The sequence below is a fragment of the Nanorana parkeri genome, unplaced genomic scaffold (genome assembly GCF_000935625.1).
Source record: "Nanorana parkeri isolate BGI_ZX_2015 unplaced genomic scaffold, ASM93562v1 scaffold573, whole genome shotgun sequence".
Classification (NCBI taxonomy): domain Eukaryota; kingdom Metazoa; phylum Chordata; class Amphibia; order Anura; family Dicroglossidae; genus Nanorana; species Nanorana parkeri.
Genome location: NW_017306841.1, coordinates 229,982 through 251,200, shown reverse-complemented (window position 1 = coordinate 251,200; position 21,219 = coordinate 229,982). Strand labels below are relative to the sequence as shown.

Here is a 21,219-nt window from a genome sequence, read left to right as displayed (position 1 = left end):
TCGACTTTCACTACTTCTGTCCCTGCTGGGCTACCGTAAATAGGAAGCAGAAAGCCGGTCTGATGTGGACCAATCCCGTCCTGCCGGCGGCTGTGATGTCACCGATTGACGGGTCCCTTCAGAATGTGACCTTGTCAGGCGGTGAATGCGCATGCGCGCAGCAGCACGTGTGTCAGTAAGGAGAGAGCGGTGACCGGGGGACGCGGGGCTCTGTCTTTTCAACCATGTCCTGGTTATTCGGTTACAACAAGGGTCAGCAGTTGCCCCCACAGGTGCCTGGCGTACCGGCTCCACCGCCCGGAGGGGATGGGGACGGCGACAAGAACAAGGCCAAGGACAAATGGAGCAACTTTGACCCCACCGGCCTGGAGAGGGCAGCTAAGGCTGCTAGAGAGCTAGACCAGTCACGTGAGTGTCAGCAGCGCCCTGTACATGCCCCGTGTGCCCTCTGTTGCCTGGCACATCACACTGGCACCTGGGCTACTACTGCCATTCATTAGCCATGAGCTGCAGAGTACACATGAGGTGGTGCATGCTGTACTGAAATCATTGCAAGGGTGAATGATCCTTCAGACCCATTTGGTCTATTGGGGTGCAGTCATGTGTATGCATCAATGTAGCCCATTCATTTTCATGGGTGCCGGTGCAACACAACTGATCTAAAATCCAACCTGTGTAATTGTTTTTTGTGTTGCACAGAGCACCAAGCACATGGCAGTGTGTTACCATGTGTTGTGACCTGCAACCCCGGTGTATTGGGTTGCCATTTAAAATGAATGGCACATTAATGCATTGCAGTAATGCATATATCTGAATGTGCCATACAAGAAGAGGAGTACTTGCTTCTTTGACCAATGCGTTAAAGCCCGTCTCTGTGATCAAACAAACCCCCCCCCCCAAAAAAAAAAAAATCTTTAATCAGTGCAATCTAAATGATAATTTTGTGGTCATGTGATCCTCCAGTACCGAGTCTTCTCACTTCCTTTGTGTACATCCAGCAGGGTCCCCTTTCGGGGGCGTGTTCAGTTGCCGCTGCAAATGCTAAGTTAGCAAACTGCCGCTGAACACTGTGCTGCAAGTCAGCATTCAGCACTGCTAACTTGGCACTTTTATCGAATGTGGATGCAGAGCGCTGAGTGTGATGGAGAAGGTTGGGACAGAACACCAGCGGCCATTTTAACTGTGGGCGCACCTGGCAGCACTGGAGAAAGTTGCCTAAACCCCGATGGTGGAAATCTATTCAGTGTGCAAACCTACAATTTAATGTTTTGGTGGAGGAGCACACCAAATGGTTTTTTTTTTAAATAGTATTTATTAGTCAAAAATATTATCCTCCGCCATTTTGCTTAGTACCGTGGAGCCAAAGTGTTCAGTGAAGCTGCTGCAGCAAACTGAAGTGCTGCAGAACAGCTACTCGGCACTTTTCTAAGGAAATGAACGCGTCTCTGTTGGTGGCTCTCTGCACAGCCAATGGGACCTTTCCCATTGGCTGTGCAGCGAGAGGGTCCTCTCAGTACAGAATAGTGGGGACTTGGGGGACGGGCCAGTGAGAAGGACCATTTGCAGCGCACATCACATTGATGTTGATCTAGGTCAGTAAAGGGCCAATCACAGCAATGAGTGTGAATGGGCCTTTAAAGTAGATTTATAGCCCATCTTTTTCCCATTTTTGAATGTAGCGGGGAATGGTTACACTCTGTCAGGGTTTTTTTCTGCTGCATGTGTCCCTGCGGGGAAATTTTCCATTGCTTTCTGCATCCGCTAGACCAGGAAGCGAGGGGAAATCCCTTCATAGACAGTTGTCACTGGAGGATATTCTCTCTTTACCTGTTCCATTGACAACTGTGATATTTTGGATTTTCAAGTGGTCACTTCAATGAATGTGGTAAATTTTCTGAGTGTGGACACACAGTAGGAAAGACCTGAGGTTATAGCCCCTCACCAGTGTCGATAGATGATCCAATATTTTAATTTGTATTAATCTTCATCGCTCCTCATGGAAGCGTTGGGCAGCACATCCGCAGAATTTATGTAAAATCAGCTCCGGTCCAACTTTCTAAATGAAGGTGGCTAAGTCTGCTCTACATGTGTATGTGGAGACGTAGTCACCCTCTAAGATGGACTACAGTAATATGTGCCAGCAAAGAAAACAGCCTGTTGATAAAATCCTCAGAGGTGTGGGAGGTACCAGCCTGAACGAATGAATATAGGGACGCACGCATAGTACAATCGTCGGGTACAATGATTTCTGGGAATTGTAGTTTGTGTAGAGCGGTGCATGTGACCGCAAGGTCTCTGCTCAGAGGTTTAAAGTAATCTTCAAGCCTAAAATATGCATTTTAATGTGTGCAAAAGGGCTAAAGCTGATTTTCGAAAACCGATTTTATTTTTATGTAGCTACTGATATATGTGTAGATCATGTAAACAGTGCCAAGGTCTGATCTATATCATGTTTTGTGTAACATCCTTGCCTAATACTGTACTGATGTGTGTGAGATGTCAGTGTATTGAGCCAAAGTTGCATCATTCATTCCAGTCTGCAGTCTTCATTTGCATAGTAGGTCACATGATCACTGAGGTCACAAGCAGGATTGTCTTTTAAACTGGCACATTGGTGGATCTATAGTAATCTGATTTGTTTACATGTTAAAGATGAAGCCTGACTATTTGCTTTTTTTTGCATTCTGTAGTTTTTAAAGTGGCATTAAAGTCAAAAATATTTCTCCTCCCCCATATTAATTAAAGCACTTACCTTAAATTATGTCTCTTAATCCGAACATCTTCTTTCCAGACCTTTTTCATCTGTCCCTCCAGCGCTGCAGCGGCTCTCCGATCCTGCGCTGACTCCTCTGTGCTTGCTGGCACTTCCTGTCCCACTGTGTCTGCATGCGGGTGTACGCATCCATAGACTTAACTTGTGTCTCTCCTCGCGTCCCGGCCGAAAATGTGAACTGCGCATGGGCCCGCCCCAAGATGCTTTGTGGCTGCCTGAGAATTTTCACATTTTCAGACTCGAGCGCGCAGGGTAGACACAGATAAGTATTAATCCTTTTCAAAGCATATTTTTTTTTTCTTTTACACTTTTTTGCATATATCTACTGCTTGCTAGCCTTATATATATGCAGAAACACCGGAGGGTTTAATAACCCTTTAAGCTATGCTCACACTAAATGCCTTTCTGCACAGAATGATGAGGAGGAGTCAGATTTACAGACAGATCTCCTAGTGAGGGTGACACAAGGGTGAGAATCTCCACTCTGATCTGGAAGTAGCATGCAGATCAGATGGGTGGATACTTCCTCCTGTGTGTCACTGCTAGGACACACCGAAAACAATTGTTTTCTATGTTCCCTATCGCATCACACTACAATGTGACCTGACCATCACACCATGACCTAGTTGGGAACGGCAGACATGCTGCATTTTTTCTGCAGCACACTGGATGGCACTGTAGGTCACCGCAGCACAGCACACTGCTGGATGTAAGGGGTCCTGTATGGAGTGTGCACTTGGTACACTCTCAATAAAGTAAAAAAAAAAAATAAAGAAAAGTAAACCATGTAATGCACTGACATTTTAAAGAGAACCAACCCTGACTAGGCATTTGCACTAATCTGAGAATTCATTAACAGTGCGCAGGTATACTTTTCAAAGGTTTGCCCGCATAGTTGGCTTTACATACCTTGTGCCTGGCTCTTTTAGCTCAAGTCAGGGTTGAGGGGTCACCTGAATTACCTGTTGGTTATGAACATTAAGGTGACATTAAACTCGGTCGTTAAATCTTAAAAATACATTCAAGCACTTTAACTACTAACAAAAATGTATCTTATTTGTGTATCACTCGGCTGTAGATCCTCCAATCATCTCTGAATTGGTGCTGACACTGTCCTTCCTTCTGGAGGGGGGCTACTTTTGTTCGCCATGGTCCCTGTGTGTGTTTATTAAGTAGCCACCGCTCCAAGCTCACTCCCGTGATGAACTACAAGCTCAGTAAAAAATTATTAAACTAAAGGTGAGATTGTAGTCAATCACAGGAGCGAGCTTGGAGCGGTGGCTACTTTTCAACACACACAGGGACCATGGGGAACAAAATTATCCACCTTCAGAGATGATTTGAGGATCTACAGCTGAGTGATACATAAATAAGATACATTTTTGTTAATAGTTAAAATACTTGTATGCATTTTTAAGATTTCAAGGAGAACTATGGGGTTAGGGCTTTTCCCCATAGTTCTCAGGGTAAGGGGAGGACACAAACTAGCGTCCTCCCGTCACCCTAGGCTCAGTATACCGCGAGCTACAGCTATACTGTATACAGTATACTGAGACAGCTGGCTCTGCCTACCTAGAGGCAGAGCCAGCTGTACCCGCCCCTCCCCCGTCCGTTCCGCCAGTCAGCGCTGGCAGAGCGGGGAGGGGGGAATCCAGCCCCTCCCCTGCCACGGCAGAGAGCCGTGACAGGCTCGAGAGGTGAGCGAACGCCGGTATGTGTTCGCTCACTTCCCGATCTACTGAGCCGACCTGTGACAGTCTAATTGTCACAGGTCGGCTAGAACTATGAGGTGAGTGAAAAGCACTCACCTCATAGTTCTCCTTTTTAACTCCTGAGTTTAGTGTCACTGTAAGTGGTTAAGTACTACAGTATAAAAAAAGTGCATTTTTTTTTTTTTTTTTCATATTTTTTTGCTTTCCAGGTCATGCCAAAGAGGCACTACAGCTCGCTAAGATGCAAGAAGAGACGCTTCACCTGGAACAAAACGCAAAAATCAAGGTAACATTTAAAAAAAAAAATTTACCCAATGTTAAAAAACAACGTTGAGTGCTTTGTCAGGACTGTAATAATATCCAGAGTAGCATTACTTACTAACACTTGGCTTTAAATAATAGAAATGGGTATATTTTAAAACTCTCATAGTCCACCATTCTTGCCCTTCTATTCAGAAATATTAAAGTATTGAGGGGCCCAGATACAGAGCGATGGCAACCTTCCCTGTGGAAAATAAATCAAACCAACTGGGCTTGCTGTATTTATTTTTTTTATTTTTTTATTGAAGTTGTTTCGCTGGTCATCCAACTAGCTTTCTCATTTCAGAATTGTGAATTTAGAAAGCTATTTGGATGACCGGCTAAATGTCCTCAAGGACAAAAAAAAGGCAGCAAGTCTAGTTGCTTTGATTTATTTTTCTATAGATGTACCATGACCTGGATGGAGAACTTTCACAGACACAATGGCAACCTTAGTTCAGCAGTGAGAGCACCTTGCCTTTGCTTACCGAGTCTGAAATTAATGTGTATGTATAGGCAACACATGTTTGGGTTTGTTTTTTGGATAGAGTAGGAAAGCATTAAAACCCGGGTTTTTTTTGCTGTCTGTGTTCCATTGTGGAAATTTCCCTACCGTTAAGTCCAGAGACACAACAGGAAGTTGGCAGAAATCTCTAAAATTGTGGGAAATGCCCATCCTAAAGAGCTGCCTCCCCCGGAGTAGGTGTCCCCTTAGATTTTCCCTTGCATCTTTTTCTGAGGACAACTCTAACATTTTGGATTTTTCCTAATTTTCTTTTCATTGACAATGGTCACAAAGTACAAATAGAGTTGGGAATCTCTGAAATGGGGACAGCAATAAAAACATGGAGGGTGTAGCCCTTTTCCTCCAAAGTATAGAGATGCACTTTAAATTTCCTTTTTTGACAAGTATGAATGGCGTGAGCTAGGGAATGTATTTGAATGGGCACCTTTCAAAGCCAAATGACCAAGGTTTTTGGTTTTCATCCTATGTTCTGCTAATGGCTGCCTTGTTTTAAAATGAATTGCTTATCTGAGAACACCCAATCCAAAGCCTTTTTAATTCTGCAAGCCAAGGATTGTGAACTCCTTTTATATCTTATACTCGAGAAATGATCCCATACCAGCACAAAGTGAGTGAGTAGCTGCAGTGAGATTAAGCAGGACCTTTTAAGGGATTGAAGGAAATGTATATTAGCTGATAAAGGGGAATTTCAGCATTTACCACGCTGTATACAACAGCAATTACGGTTCTAACTTATTGAATGTTACAGCGTACAAACTGAGAATGTGTATGTTTTGGGAATTTAGACTTGTCACCTCCTTTGTTGCAGATTTTTGTACTTCTTCTCATACCTTGTTTTCCTCTTTTAATCAAATCAATTAAAATAATTTATCAGTAACCGCCCCCTCCGCTTTTCAAAAGACCTCCTGCTTTCCAGCTCCCTTGCCAACTCCTCCCATGCTCGCCTACAGGACTTGACTGGAGTCTCTCCCATCCTCAAACTCTTTACCCCAACCTGTCCGTCTGTCTCCCACTCTGACTGCCTTTAGGCGATCCCTAAAGACTCATGTCTTCAGGGAAGTCCATCCCACCTTCCCTGATCCCACGTTCTCAAACAATTCATCCCCACACAGCAACCTCCTCATGTATCACTTCCCCCTCCCTTTTAGATTGTAAGCCCTCAGGGGCAGGAACCTCCTTACCATCTTGTCCTGAATTGTATTGTGATTGTAAAGTGCTGCGCAAACTGTTGGCGCTATATAAATCCTGTACAATAATATATTTTGAAATGTAGGAATATGAAGCTGCCGTAGAACAGTTGAAGAATGAACAGATTCGAGTGCAATCGGAGGAAAGGAGGAAAACCCTAAATGAGGAGACAAAGCAGAACCAAGCCGTAAGTTGATCATGAGGCTGATCCTAATAGCTAGGCACATGTATTATGGGAGGTGAATCCTGCAGTACTTGCTGGAGTAGACATATCAGAAATCAGCAAGGTAGGCGTTAACTTCATCGTTTGATATGTCAACTAACATCTGTCAAAATTCATGCAGTCAGGTTAGCTGATGAGGTCTTTTGCCCACTTATTGCCCTGTGCACACTGTTGTTTCTTCACTGTGACATTATCACAGGCTCCAAACAAAGGAAACTCTGCAGCACCAGCCTGAGGGAGCGATCTGCAGGGCACCTCACATCTGATCCTGCACATATAGGTTTGCTCTGCAAGACTGTACCTCTCTAGAGCCTTCTTGCATGCATATAGTCTGTAGACTTGCTTGTGGGAGAGCACTTGACCATTCTGTTGGTGATGATGGGATTGGATTCCTCCACAGAATCACTCCGGTTAATCCTCCGAACACTGCTTGTAGCATCCTAAGATTTTAGGCAAATAGAAACTTCAAGATGCTGATCAGTTGAAAGGGGAAAGGCAGAGAAAAGTCTGTTTGTTTTGTTAGGTAGGGATCTCCTACTGCAGGCATTTCTCAATGCTGTTTGCACAGAACTGCTGGTTGGCCAGCGACCAGTTACCCAATTCATAGGCTGACTTCTGGAGTGTTCAGTCTATTTGCTGTGTAACCCTTAAGAAAAGTGTATTACATGCACTGCTCCTATGTTTATTTATGAATGGATGGCAGATTGGGCTAAGGAATACTGCCTGGAGTTTACCTTTTAAGGCTTCTGCTCCATGTGTACCCTATTCTCTGCTCCTCCACAACTCCATTTGGCTATCTAGACTAAAGAAAAATACCTGCTTCCTCAGTTGTGTAGAGCTTGTAACTCTCCTCTCCCTCCCGCAATGTTGAGTTTGGTTGCTGATTGACTAGTTGCCAAGCCCACCACTTGGCACATGGGGTTGGGGAATTAAGTCCTTCCCCAACCCCCTGTGTACCCTCTATACAAAAGGAACTTGCACACAAGGTTTCTTCCTATTGCCCTTAAATGAAAGGTGAGAGCAGGCAGCATGAAGGAGGAAAGGGGGCATTTAGGCAAACCTATTACTTTGCCCTGCTTGGACAACACACAGGTTTATTGTTAAAGGAGATGCTAGCACAAGTCATTGGATGGGGCATTACAACTATAAACTGACATTGTGGCAAGATGCATTGAAGAACATTATTTATTAAGTTTATCAAGTGTTTTAGAATCCTGTAATCCAGGAGAAAACAACTGTCAATATAGAAACATTATGAAATCAATCACGTGCAGTATTTGATGAATAGACACATTAGCTATCTCTTAGAACTTGTGACTTGTAGACAGCGTGGGCCCTGCAGTCTTAGGTGCAGTGGATTTGTTCGTCAGGGCCATGAGAATGTGAAAGTACATGCCTGGTGGGTTATATTGTGTAAAATCGTTCTATGTAATGGGGAAAAATGGAGAAGAAGAGAGAATAAAGTTTTATGTTGGAATGGAGTGGATACAGTAAGGGAAGGAGGTGATGAGGTCCAGGGTATGGGGACAGGAACAAATGGGGGGGCCTACATACATCCTGGACCATTATCTCAGGATTACCATTCTGGCTGCCAAAAAGCAGCAGCAAAGGAGGTCTGGTCTAATATTAGAAAAAGACCCCTGGATCGCTAAGAGTTGTTCATATATAGTAAGATTTGTTTCCAGAGTACTATTATGAAGGAACACAGCCACCATATGTACAGCATGGTCCCTTTTTTGCTCTCCCACATCACCACTGGTCCGGGGGAATATTTTTTTTTCTTTGTATGGCATATGGTTACTAATACAACCTTGTCGGACTTGTGACGCTCCTCTCTTGAGCCATACTTACAATGCCTTATTTATCGGTCAAAACAAACATTTTGTTCGGCCTGAGAGAACTTATGTTCAGTTAATTTTTCTAGGCAGCTACAGTACATAGTAAGGTAAATTTAGGGTACATTTGGTTCACAAGTATGGCATAAAGTAAAAAAAATAAGATGGGTAGGTTTAGGGTTATTTTTTTTATTTTTTTTGAAGACGTGGTTTCAAATGGTGAAGTTTCCTTATAAGTTAACCAGGCCTAGGAGGTGATTTAGGAATCTCCATAATTGTCAATCATGGAGCCACTGTTTAGCATGGGGATGCTGGTCTGCAGTCAGGACTGATCTTTCCCCTTAGTCTTCCAGAACGGCTTACGAGAGATAGGCTCCGCCCCTTTTAGCAGGAAACACATCACCCCTAGTTGTTTTAAAAGGCCCGCCTCTCTCCTAGCTCCTCAGTTTTTTGTGTTTCCTCCGTCAGGGGGAGACATGTCAGGGTTCTACAGAAGTTCTTTCTAGAACAGACAGACTTGATACTGATTTTTTTTTTTTGGCTTTTCTTAAAATATTTAAGTAAAATTTTGCCTTTTAAAGTGGACCTTCAATTAAATTTAATTCTTGGGTGATATAAAAATGCCATACAATAAAGTCATGTAGCTCAAAAGAGGAGGCAGAGCATCTCATAGCCAACCTTGTCAGTGCACCTTTGCACCAGTGCTTGTATCTGTTGCAGGTTCTGAACAATAAGGGCAGGTCAGGCACAGTAAGCCAACCAGGCTCTGTTTGCAAAGTGTAGAAACTGAACAGTCTGACTGATGGGGACATAGTAGAGTGAGCAAAGGGAAGACCCCATTGGCGAACTTCTGCTCCTTCATTTTACATTTAGTACTCCTGTTGCAGTTAAGGGCCAGGACCATGGTACCTGGCAGTGGTGTCTGGAATACATTAGTGGCTGCATACACTTACAAATTGTTTGGCAGTTAAGACCGTTCACATAGATATTCTTTTTTCACACCAACCGCATTCCAGGCGCAGAGCAGTTACAGACCGGATCAAAACTGTGTCCAATGTATTCCAATAGTATTTTGGGCTCTAGTTCACACCTCAGCGTTCAGTTCCAGAGCATGTAAAAGAAACAGCAGCAAGCCCTATTTTACCTGCTCTGGAACGCATGCAAACGCACTGAAAGCCCATTTTACCAAAAACGCGGCAAAAAACGCTGTATAACACACTGCACTGCGTGTGCAGAAACTCATGCAGATCTGGTCTGCATTTGGTGTGAACAAGCCCTTATACTTCTGATGTTAGGTTGCTTGCTGGCATTCCTTTTCACTGAGCATAGTCGCACTTGACATCTACTGAACTATTTCATTTCTTCCTGTAAAGCCTGTCATGTGAAAATGAGCAAAACCTTGACTTTAAAAAGGATACAGTACATGATAAAGGGAAATGGATTTCATTTCAAGAGGTTTTGTCTTTGTTTAGTTAAAGGAGAACTCTGAGGTGAGTGCTTTTCACTCACCTCATAGTTCTAGCCGACCTGTGACAATGAGACTCGCAGGTCGGCTCAGTAGATCGGGAGGTGAGCGAACACATACCGGCGTTCGCTCACTTCTCGATCCTGTCGCAGCTTTCTGCCGTGACGGGAGGGGCTGGATTCCCCCCTCCCCGCTCCCATCCGCCAGCGCTGACTGGCGGATCGAACTGGGGAGGGGGCGGGTACACCTGGCTCTGCCTCTAGATAGGCAGAGCCAGCTGTCAATCACGCAGCTGGGCGGATCCCGGCATAATTGTCGGGATCCGCTTCAGCTGCGGCGTCTCAGTATACCGCGAGCTGTAGCTTGCGGTATACTGAGCTTAGGGTGACGGGAGGACGCTAGTTTGTGTCCTCCCGTTACCCTAAGGAGAACTATGGGGAAAAGCCCTGACCCCATAGTTCTCCTTTTTAATAGTAAGTTTGTAGAAGATAGAGGTTGACACTCTAATATATGGAATTCGGGGGAACAGTTTGCATGCCCACCCATACCTGGAAGTGACAGTTTTTTATCTGGCTGCAGGGAATGGAAAGAGTAGGCAGACGGCACTGGTAAAATGAGTATTGGGGGGTCCAGGGGAGGCCCTTTAGAGACAGTTACTTGACCCTGCCTTGGCAAGGTGACTTTTTCTTTTCATTTGCAGTTCTGTAATGTGTGTGGTGTTTTGTTTTGTTTTTTTAATCTGTTCAGCTACTTTGTTTCCTATGTAGTAGCATATAAATTATTGCAAATAACCAGGTTTAATGTTTGTTTTTTTCTGACAATTTTCTAGAGAGCTCTTTACCAAGATAAATTGGCAAGGCAGCGGTACGAGGATCAGTTACGGCAGCAGGTAAGTGCCCTAAATTAAAGTTGTTGTAATGAAGAATATGTTAAGACAGCAGAGTCTGTTGCATTAAAAATAAACCCATGTCCATGGTGGTCAGTATATGTGTATGGCTAAAACAAACCTTCTGAAGTGGCTTGGAGACTTTACAAAGCATTTTTAACATTACCGAACAAATCCAGTTGAATGTGACTAACTACAACTAGCTACAACTTGACCTGGATAATTGAGAATGTCAGATTAAACTGTCACACTATCAGTCAGTTGTGTTTTATTGCCTCCGCTCTTTATTATAGACCCATTCGCAAAACACAGCAGGCATGTGATGGTCTCCTTTGCCTGCAGATAATAAAGATACGAATGGTAGATGCACCTGGTACATGACTGTAAGTGGCCACTAAGGGGCAGTATACCTCTCTGTGTATTGCATTGTGCTTAATAACTGACACTATACTTGGTGGCCTGGAATATGCAGGCATTGTCTCCAACTATACATACACTGCGCACTTCTATTTTTAGGTTGGCATACGCTATTCTCACGACTGGGATTTTGCCAGTAAAAGCTTTAAGTGGGGAATTAAAGTGGGAAAAAATAGAATTAGTTTATTGATCACCTTTCATGCCTGCTCATCTGTCATAGTAACCGTTATTGAGATATGAAAGCGGGATTATGGGAATAGACGAAGCACATATCATAATTAAAGGACTTTGATAACAATAATGCAGATTGGTTTATGTAAATGATTATTCATTCTATTTTATATGTACAAATTCCAGGAACTTCTCAGAACTGAAGATATTTGGGATTAAAATTCTAATACTGAACAATGGTGTCATCCCCTCTCACACACTGCCTCTCCAATAATGCTAATGCAGGCCACTGATTTCATTGGCCATATTCTTGAGAGCTGGACATTAATGTATAAGACCTGACATATAAAATATATGTACTGAAGGCAAGATTTCTTGTTGGTTATAACAACCAATCAACTTCCATCTATCATTTTTAAAGTGTAGGCTTAAATCAAAATTCAAGAATAACTCCGGGAAAAATCTTTATTAATAGGCATACACCAATACCGTTTTTTTGATATAGTGTACAAGTACCAATATTTTTTTTTTCCGGTGCTTGCCTATACCCATACTGGAAGTCCCATTAAGGAAGCCGGGTGCCAGGTAATGACTTGCCGCCCGGCTTCCCGATTAGCCAAGAAGCCGTCTATGCTTCCTCGTCACCAGGTGACGAGGAAGCATGGAGCCAGCTTCTTGACCAATCAGGAAGCCAGGTGGCATGTAATGACTAGTCGCCCATCTTCCTGATACCGGATGTTAGCGCCTAGACATAAACGAGCACTGAGGTAGCCCCACTGCAAGGGTTAAGAATTTGTGTTTTCCCGGAGTTCTCCTTTTAAGGATGCCAATTGTTTACCATGGGCATAAATTAATCATTTAATTGTGTTTTTATATGCGACTTTCTGTATGTGTTTGGTGTGCCAAGTTTCTCCTTTTTACTATAACATATTTTACTTTGATTTTTATTTAAAGCAACAAATGAATGAGGACAATTTGCGCAAACAAGAAGAGTCTGTTCAGAAACAAGAGGCAATGCGGCGATGTAAGCAGGAACACTTTTTGTATTTTTTATTATTGAACAATTTTTGCTTACTCGTAAAACTGGCTGTCAGGGACCTGACATTTTGTGTTTTAAAGTAAGAAAGAAAAGGGTTAAAACCCCGTCCAGTTTTTTGCGAAGCTGCTGACTGTTATTGTGCCACTCACTGTCAGAAAAATATCCTTGCTATTCTTTGGGGTGAATTTATCAAAGCTGGCGCAGACAGAATGTGGAGCAGTTGCCAAAGTAACCAATCAGCTTCTCTCTTCAGTTCAGGTAATTCTTGAAAATGAAAGCTTACTCTGCTGCTCCAGATTTCTTCTGTTCCAGTTTTGATGAGATCCACCTTTTGAGTCCGCACACTTTGTTTTATTAATCCCTGATGATAAAGGGGGTGGTATACAGCCCCCCCAAATGTGCTGACTTTTGTTTTTGGAATAAACCTATTATTGGACTCAAATATTGGCCTATCAAATCTAGATTTACCTATCCCTATCACAAGCGGTTGTGGGAATTCTTTGCTGTATGGAATCTGCCAGGCTAAAATTCGTAGCTCTAAACAATGCGAATGCAAAACTGCAAAAACATTTTCCCTTTTTTTTTTTTTCCCCCCTGTGTCCCATTGGGAAGATTCCCTATTCCCTTCCTGTTCTGAGCATGAAACATTAAGTGGGAGTAAATCTCTAAAGAGTGAGAATTGCCCTCTTAGAAATTTTGAAGAGTGTCACCAGCACACCAGTTTCTTTACGGCAAATTAATAGTAATTTATTAATGTATGCGGTCTCTCGTTTTGCAAGCGCTTTCGGGGGCTGCACAGGGTCCCCTTCATCCGGCTCAGAGATGTCCAAGCCGGATGAAAGGGACATTGTGCGGCCCCGAAAAGCGCTTGCAAAACGAGAGACCGCATACATTACAGCAAATGAATAGTCATTTATTAAAGAAACTGGTGTGCTGGTGACATTCTTCAAATATCTATACGTTGGCGGCACCATCCGCAGTCACTTCAAGCACCCACTTGCAGATTTGCATGGGAATCCCGGTAAGTAGTGCAACAAGGACTTTCTTTTCGTGCCCTCTTAAAAAACACTTGAACAGGTGACCCCATTGAAAGATTTGGCCTTGCCTCTAGTTCTGCTAACAAATGTAAAATTTGGATTTGCAATCGCTTTCTGTCTCTGTCACAATGGTCTCCAAGACAAATAGAAAGGATGGATCTACATCAGTGTAGACTAAACTTTAAGAAAATGACATGGATTCTAATGCTTCCAAAGCATAACATCATACATTTTGGCTATACATACACTGTAAGATATAATTTTTTTTAATCAAGCCAGTGAATGTTTTTGATGTAGGCAGCGGTATGTGGAATTGAAGTGTGTTTTGCAAGATCTGGTAGGGTTCTTTCACTTGTGTCAGCTCTAACCTGGCCAACTTGGAGCCTATCCAGGGCTTTTTCACTTGGCTCCACCAGGCAAACGGGGTGCGCCATGTAAAGAAAGTTATCAGAAGTGGGGTTATGGACTACTACGTGAACTTAGGATTTATTTTCAGTGGAAACAATGTCACATCAGGGCTTTGCTTCACATTTTCAAGAGTTTTGGCAAACTCAAAGCATATTGAATGTCTCTCTTCCTCTCTGCTTATACTCCATGTTTTTTGTTCCGGTCCAGCCACGGTGGAGCACGAGATGGAGTTGCGACATAAGAATGAGATGTTGCGGATCGAGGCAGAGGCTCGGGCTCGTGCCAAGGTAGAACGTGAAAATGCTGACATTATCCGGGAACAAATTCGCCTTAAAGCTGCAGAACATCGTCAGACCGTCTTGGAATCCATCACGTATGTAAAAATAGTTTTCATTGGTGGTTTGGAAAAAATTGAACCTTTTTATCTGGAGTAACTAATCAGGTTTAAAAACATAACTTTTTTATTTTGTTGAACAAGCCCCTTTTGGGTATCTGATAACTTTATTGCAGAATCTAACCTGTATTTGTTCCTGAAAAGAACTAATGTAGTCCTAACTATATCCTTGCTTGAACCAAGTGGGAGCGTCTGTCTCATCACCAATTGAACAATCTTGGGGGTAAAATAGGAAGAAGAACTGCATCTATATCTCTTTACACGTGCAAGAGCCTTAAGCTGCCCATACACCTATAGATTATCTGCAGGTTTTCTATGGTCAGATGGGAAAAGTGCAACAGATTCCTCCATCTACGCTAAACTGTGTGGCTGGAGGAATCCCCCACTAGGCCAAGCTGCAGTGTCTCGCTAGTCGGCCCCGCTGGCTGTCAAAATACCTGAACAATCTGATTGGATGCAGGCATTGTTCAGGTATTTTGAGAGCCAGCGGGGCCGACTAGCAAGATACTGAAGCTTGGCCCCGCGGGAGATTCCTCCATCCACACAGTTTAGCGTTGTTGATGAAAGTATAATTTTAGTAGTGCCAAAATGTAACTAATGATTTTATATTTTTCTTACCCCCTGCTATCTGCCCATGGCAACCAGTCTTCTGCCTTCCCTCTGTTCAGTGCTGCAGCCTCTGTCAGTCTATTTTGGTGTTCAACACTTCCAGGAGTGTTGGATGCTCGTGTTCCTAGCCAAGTTATGTGGTCCCTTCCTATGACCCCTACATCACTGCTGAGCCTTGTAGGGACATAGAGGTCAGAAAAAGGAACCACATTGTACAGAGGGGAACACGGGCATCTGATACTCCCGGATTCCCGCCGCTGCAATCCATTACTTTTGAATGTGTCAGATGGCTGTTTCTGTGGAGCACTGCAGCCCCTACATAAATACAGGTTACCTTCATTTTTGTAGGCAAGTAACAGGATCACTTTTTTTTTTTTGCTTAGACACTAACTGCATTTTTTCTATTTTAGGACTGCTGGAACTGTGTTTGGAGAGGGTTTCCGTGCCTTTGTGTCAGACTGGGACAAAGTGACAGCAACAGTAAGTCCTGGATGAGCTTCCACAATGCTGTAGATTTACATAGATCGGGGTATCCAAACTTTGGTTGCTGTGGAACTACAAGTCCCATAAGTTATTGCTCTGACAAGACTCTTGACAGCCACAGTTATGACTTCCTGAGGTAGATGCATGTTGGAACTTGTAGTTTCACCACAGATGGAGAGCAGAAGTTTGTTTTTGCATCACATGCTTTCCTTTGCAACGCACTACTCTGTTTCGCTGCCAGAATCCAATATAACCAGCCCTGAGTGAGGGCTGCTCACCCTCATGTGAAATGCCTGGACCAGTGGAAGGAAAATGTGTTGTCAGCACACTTCGCTTTAGAAGTTATTATTTGAATTATTATACAGGACTTATGTAGCACCAACAGTTTGAGCAGTGCTTTACAACATATGGGGAGACAGTTCAATTGCAATACCATACCGTACAAAAGGATTAGAAGGACCCTGCATCTCTTGAGGTTCTTGCAGAATATCAGGAAGGATTGCAACGTTGTGCCACTGCACAGTGTTCCTTCATCAGGCAAGTGTCTTCAGACTTCATTTTGTCTGATAGAGGAACGTTGTGCGGTTCTGAAACATTGCAGTCTTTTCTGATGTGCTGCAACAACGTCAATAAACTTCTAAAGCAAGACGTGTGCTGACAACATGTTTTCCTTATGCATTGCTGTGGCGCCATTCACCAGTCATTGCAGCACACAGTTTAAAGGGGCATACCGGTATGGTGTGTGGAAGAGATATATTCATAGGTCTGAACCATTCACACAGCACCCCCGCTGTCACATGGAGTAAGTTGCATGAGCAGATTTGTAAATTAAAGGTAAATTATCAATGTATTTGTTTACAAAATAACATTCAGAAATTCTTAAAGAAGATCTCCAGGAAATTTGAACAGTTAACACTTGCAGTGTGTAAGTAACCCCATAGCAAGGGTTAACTGCTCACTTTGGTGTAGGAGCTATAATAAAGAAGATATACGTTCCTAATCCCTGGCCCTGCAGCAGTGACCTCACATCTAACTCTGCTCTGGCTGTGAAATGTCTCTCGGCATCTCCACATCTAATACACTGTATTAGACATAATGATGTCATGGATCTTTAGACTGCAAGAGCCCGGGGAAGAAGGGGCTGCAGGGACCAGTTTATTACCCAGAAAGGACTAAGGATCAGGTGAGTATATTTTCTTTAGTTTTGCTCTCTAGCAAAAATGAGAACTTAAAGTAGTATTAAAGTACTGTATTTGCTGGCGTATAAGACAACTTTTTATACTTAAAAACATCCCTCGAAAATCGGGGGTCGTCTTATATGCGGGGTATACAATGTATACCTTTTTAGTTCGTTTAGGCCAAGTTGGCCCAAAACGAACATCCCTAATCTGTCAGCCCGCTGGATGTGCGGTAGCTTCGGCTACGTACAGTAGCTGAACCAATCACGGCGAGCGATGTACACATCTGCCAATCCAAGCAAGCTTTGTATTCATTAATAGAATACATTGCTCGCCATGATTGGCTCAGCGCGGTATACTGTATGTAGCTGAAGCTACCGTACATACAGTATTACCGCACATCCATCCATGATGGATTTTAAATGGTGTTGCCTCGGAAGTGGGGTAGTCTTATATGACGAGTATAGCCGAAAACCTATGTTTTAAGTGGAAAATTAGGGGGTCGTCTTATACACCCAGTCACTTTATACACCGGCAAATACTGTTATCACCTTTTTTTTTTTTTTTACATATATCTACTGCTAGCAAGCAGTAAATATATGCAAAAAATGTATTTTATTTTTTATGGCACTTGGCTAATAACTTACCTGTGTCTGCACCACTCACTCCTGGCTGTAAAACTCAGCTTCCCGAACGGCCATGCAGGAAGAAGTGTGTGCGGGCGCATGTGCGGTTGATATCACCGAAGGGGAGTGTAGAGACCGTGTAAGTGAATGCATGCAGCCGGGAGATAGGACAGAACCCCGTGGGACACAGGAAGACATAGGAGTCTGCGCTGGATCAGAGACCGGCACCAGCGCTGAAGGGACTGTTCGAAATGAGTGGAAGGAAGAAGATGTTCACGTCAAGGTAAGTACCCTTGCAGTGCGGGGATAGCCCCACTGCAAGGTCAACTTTTAAAATACCCAGAGTTCCCCTTTAGACTGTTTAATTGACCCCCTGACTGTAAATGTTTCCTTTTACCAAAATCTCCTGGCTCTTGGTGCGTTTCCTGTATTTGGTGCTTCACTCCAAACAATGGTCCGCACACTGAACGTTTATTGAAATTCACAGCTCACAATCGCATATGGCCCCCGCTTCTTCTGCTACTCACCTCTCGCCTTGTCTGCACTTGTTCCTGTCCCTTATTTTTATGGGTATTTTTGTTGTTGTTTTCCTGTATAAAAGTGTCATTTCAAAGGTGTGCTGTTTATTTTTCTGCCGTGAACATTCACTTTCAAGGGACTCTGTCGCAGAGCACCTGTGTGTGACCAAGTGCCAATAGAAGCGGTCTCCCCCCAACCTATTTTCCAGATACTGATGTTTGGACAGTGAAGTTATCTGTTCATTGAATCTGTAACGTGGAGAAAGACTGCTTCTATCAGAGCCTAATCACATTTTTTTCTTTTTGGCATTGCCTACGAAGCACCATTGCAGTCTAGTGGCTTTATTTTGGTGCAGCTCTTTATCTTTGTTTTTCAGTCACTAGATGGTGCTGCTGAGATGAGCTTGGAGCATTTTCTGCAGGTGTTGGCTGTCTGCAGTCAGTGACGATCGGAAGACATGGCGGATCTCTGTTGCCAGGCTAAGTCTGTCTGTAGTGCAATGCAGAGATGCCGTCTAATCTATCCCAATACAGACTGTATCTGTAACAGATACCAGCCTTACCTGTGGTGTTGGGTTTCCATGCAGTCTCAGGACTTGATTTGAATACATTTGGCTGTGTAATGTTTTATGTAGAACTGCAGAGGAGGTAATAGATTTATGAAGCGGGCATGTTTTGACATATTTAACTTCTGGCACCTTTCAGGTAAATTGTCAGTGCTCCATACTTCTGAATTACTTAAAATAGATTTGTCTGCAGAGGCTGAGGCAGTTTGTAGATCTTGATTGCCTGGTTTCATCAATTGTGTGATGATGGCAGACTGAAAAATGTGCAGTATTCCATAAAAAAAAGGTGAGATTTGCCAAATTCTGGTTTCTGGAGTCAATTTGCTCATTAGAAGTTTACACACACTCAGGTGATGCACATGAGAGGCAATAAAGTAGAATAGGTTTAGTTTACTGATTTTGTATTGAGATTGTAGTCCATCACGGGAGCGAGCTTGGAGCGGTGACTACTTTAAAACACACGCAGGGACCATGGGGAACACAAGTAGCCACCCTCCAGAAGGAAGGACAGTGTCAGCACCAATTCAGAGATGATTTGAGGATCTACAGCCGAGTGATACACAAATAAGATCCAGTATTGTTAATTAAGCTACTTGAATGCGTTTTTAACATTTAAATGCTGAATTAAGTGTCGCTTTAATTTTAACACCGCAACCTAAAATATGTTCTTAGTTTCACTTTACATCAAAGTTTAAAATGGTTTGTTTCTAGTGGTTCCATTGTTTAATAATAGCCATAGTTCTCCACTGGCTTGCTGAGTTAGACCTCTCCAGTTTTGAAATATCAGAGCCTTCCAAACATTTAATTGTAGGATGCTATGCATTGAAAACATTCAGTTATCTTCATGGTGTGTCACAGCTTGACAAAGGCTGGGAACTGCTGTTCCACAATATGGAGTGCAGTGTCATCATTCGGATTTGCAGCGAGCGGCAGCAGTCTGGAGGAAATTAAGGGTTCTTGTGAGGGTGCCTCATTACTGGAGTTTCTGAGATGAGAAACCGCGTGTGATCCAACTTGCCGGCATTCAAGAAAAACGGAATCTGCATTTTTAGTTGATGTTGCCCTTCAAAGATTTAGCCTGCGGAAAACAAATCTTTTCGTTTTAAAGAGACGTAGACACTATGAAACATCTACTGCTTTATTTATTTTGTTTATTACTATCTGTGAATACAGAGGTGTTAGTGGTGTCCCAGAAAAGGGCACTTTAATATGTATTTTGCAGGAAAAGTTGGCACTCTCACAGCTGCCTCACTCATCTCCTAATTGGTGCTTCAGTATGATTGGCAGCCTTCATGACCTATAGAGTTATTAGAGGTCCAGGTCAGCAATAGGCTGGCTTTACAAAGTCAACATATTGGAAAACGTGGGTTTTTGAAGCTCCCAGGATGTCTAGAAACCATGCTAAGGCTTTCTAGATTTCTTTGATGTCTATTTAAAGTAGACCTGTCAGTACAGAAACACCTGTCCAGGGAGAAACATGGAGGTTTTAATTGCTATCCTCATTCTAAAAAGTTGTCCTTTAGGCTGGCCCTCTGCCTATCTGTTCTAAGTGGATGACTGACTATAAACATTGGGGCCAAAGGATGGTTTTTAGTTAATTACTTTAATAACATTTGTTCCTGGTCTTCAAGGACCCAAAGAGTTAAAGGTTCAGTATATGGGCTAGTCAGCTAGCATGTATAGAGGACCATCGGTGATGGCCTCTGTTTTTGGGTTATGTTTAGGGTATCGAGTACCGATTTTAATTTTTTTCGGTACTCGCCAATACCGGAAAGAAGCCAGGCGGCGTGTAATGACTCGCCGCTTTTCTTTCCAATTATCAGGGAAGCCGTCAATTATCAGGTGACGAGGAAGCATGGAGCCGGATTTCTGGCCAATCGGGAAGCTGGGCAACGTGTAATGACTTGCTCGGCTTTCTGATTGGTCTAGAAGCTTGCTTGTGAAGCCTGCTCCTTTGGCACCAAGTGATGAGGGAGCGTGAAGCCAGCTTTCTGGCCAATCAGAAAGCCAGGGGGCAGGTAATGAATCGCCATCCAGCTTCCTGATTGGCCAGCTTCCCGACCAATCAGGAAGCTAGGCGGCGAGTCATTGCACGCTGCCCGGCTTCCTAATTGGCGGGGACGCCGGCTCCATGCTCCATCACCAAGTGGCCAATCAGGAAGCTGGGCAGCGTGTAATGACTCGCTTCCTGATACCGGAAGCTCGCCCAAATACTTGGCACCAATACTAGTATCGGTGCATCCCTAGTTATGTCCCCATACATTTACTTCTGAGAAGCCAGAATGATCTATCTGCTTACTTACAGGGACGCAAAGTATTAGGCAGTTAGATTATAACAACAGCCATTGAATTAGCATTTTCAGATGGAAGGACCCGCCTGTCTCTCTCCACACAAGTTTCCTTTCATGACTTCAATAAAGCTGTTCAAAGCTTTTGAAATGCTTTGTAAATGCTTGCTGAACATGCTGCTTTTCAGCTGAGCGTTCAGAAGCTCAGAGTAAGAAATGCCTGTGTGTACAGGGCCTCAAAGTGTTACAAAACCCGCCAAACACATGCAACTGAGTTCCTAGCAATATACTGGGGCCTAATGGGAGGTAATTAATAAAACCCAAGGGACCTGTTTTGACATGGTTCGCTTTCATCTTCCTCAATGCATTTCCGAGTTTCAACAAAACGGTGTACAGCTCAGTCGCAAATAAGTCTTTGAATCTGAAAAGTGACTTTAATTCCCCGCAGTTCCCTTGCAGCTCATTCTGTTAATGGAGAACCTTCCGAAGCTATGGGGACGTAAACTTCGATTTGATGAGCCCATAATTGTCTGTTTTCTAATGCATGCACAGATGTCAGATGCAGCATAAAAGGATT

The 21,219-nt window shown here is 43.3% G+C and overlaps 1 protein-coding gene across 2 annotated transcripts in view; it reads left to right on the top strand.

Annotated features, from left to right (window-relative positions):
- The first annotated feature begins 125 nt into the window (after window positions 1-125).
- Window positions 126-21,219, top strand: part of ATAD3A (ATPase family, AAA domain containing 3A) — a 64,167-nt gene continuing 43,073 nt past the window's right edge. The window contains exons 1-8 of one of the 2 annotated variants that reach the window (XM_018562360.1): window positions 126-408; window positions 4,695-4,771; window positions 6,585-6,686; window positions 10,852-10,911; window positions 12,451-12,514; window positions 13,992-13,997; window positions 14,188-14,353; window positions 15,394-15,463. In XM_018562360.1, the coding sequence (XP_018417862.1) occupies window positions 225-408; window positions 4,695-4,771; window positions 6,585-6,686; window positions 10,852-10,911; window positions 12,451-12,514; window positions 13,992-13,997; window positions 14,188-14,353; window positions 15,394-15,463 (729 nt within the window). In that variant the 5' untranslated portion in view covers window positions 126-224. Of the gene's footprint in view, window positions 409-4,694; window positions 4,772-6,584; window positions 6,687-10,851; window positions 10,912-12,450; window positions 12,521-13,991; window positions 13,998-14,187; window positions 14,354-15,393; window positions 15,464-21,219 lie in introns of both variants that reach the window. The other variant, XM_018562359.1, reaches the window with a different exon arrangement.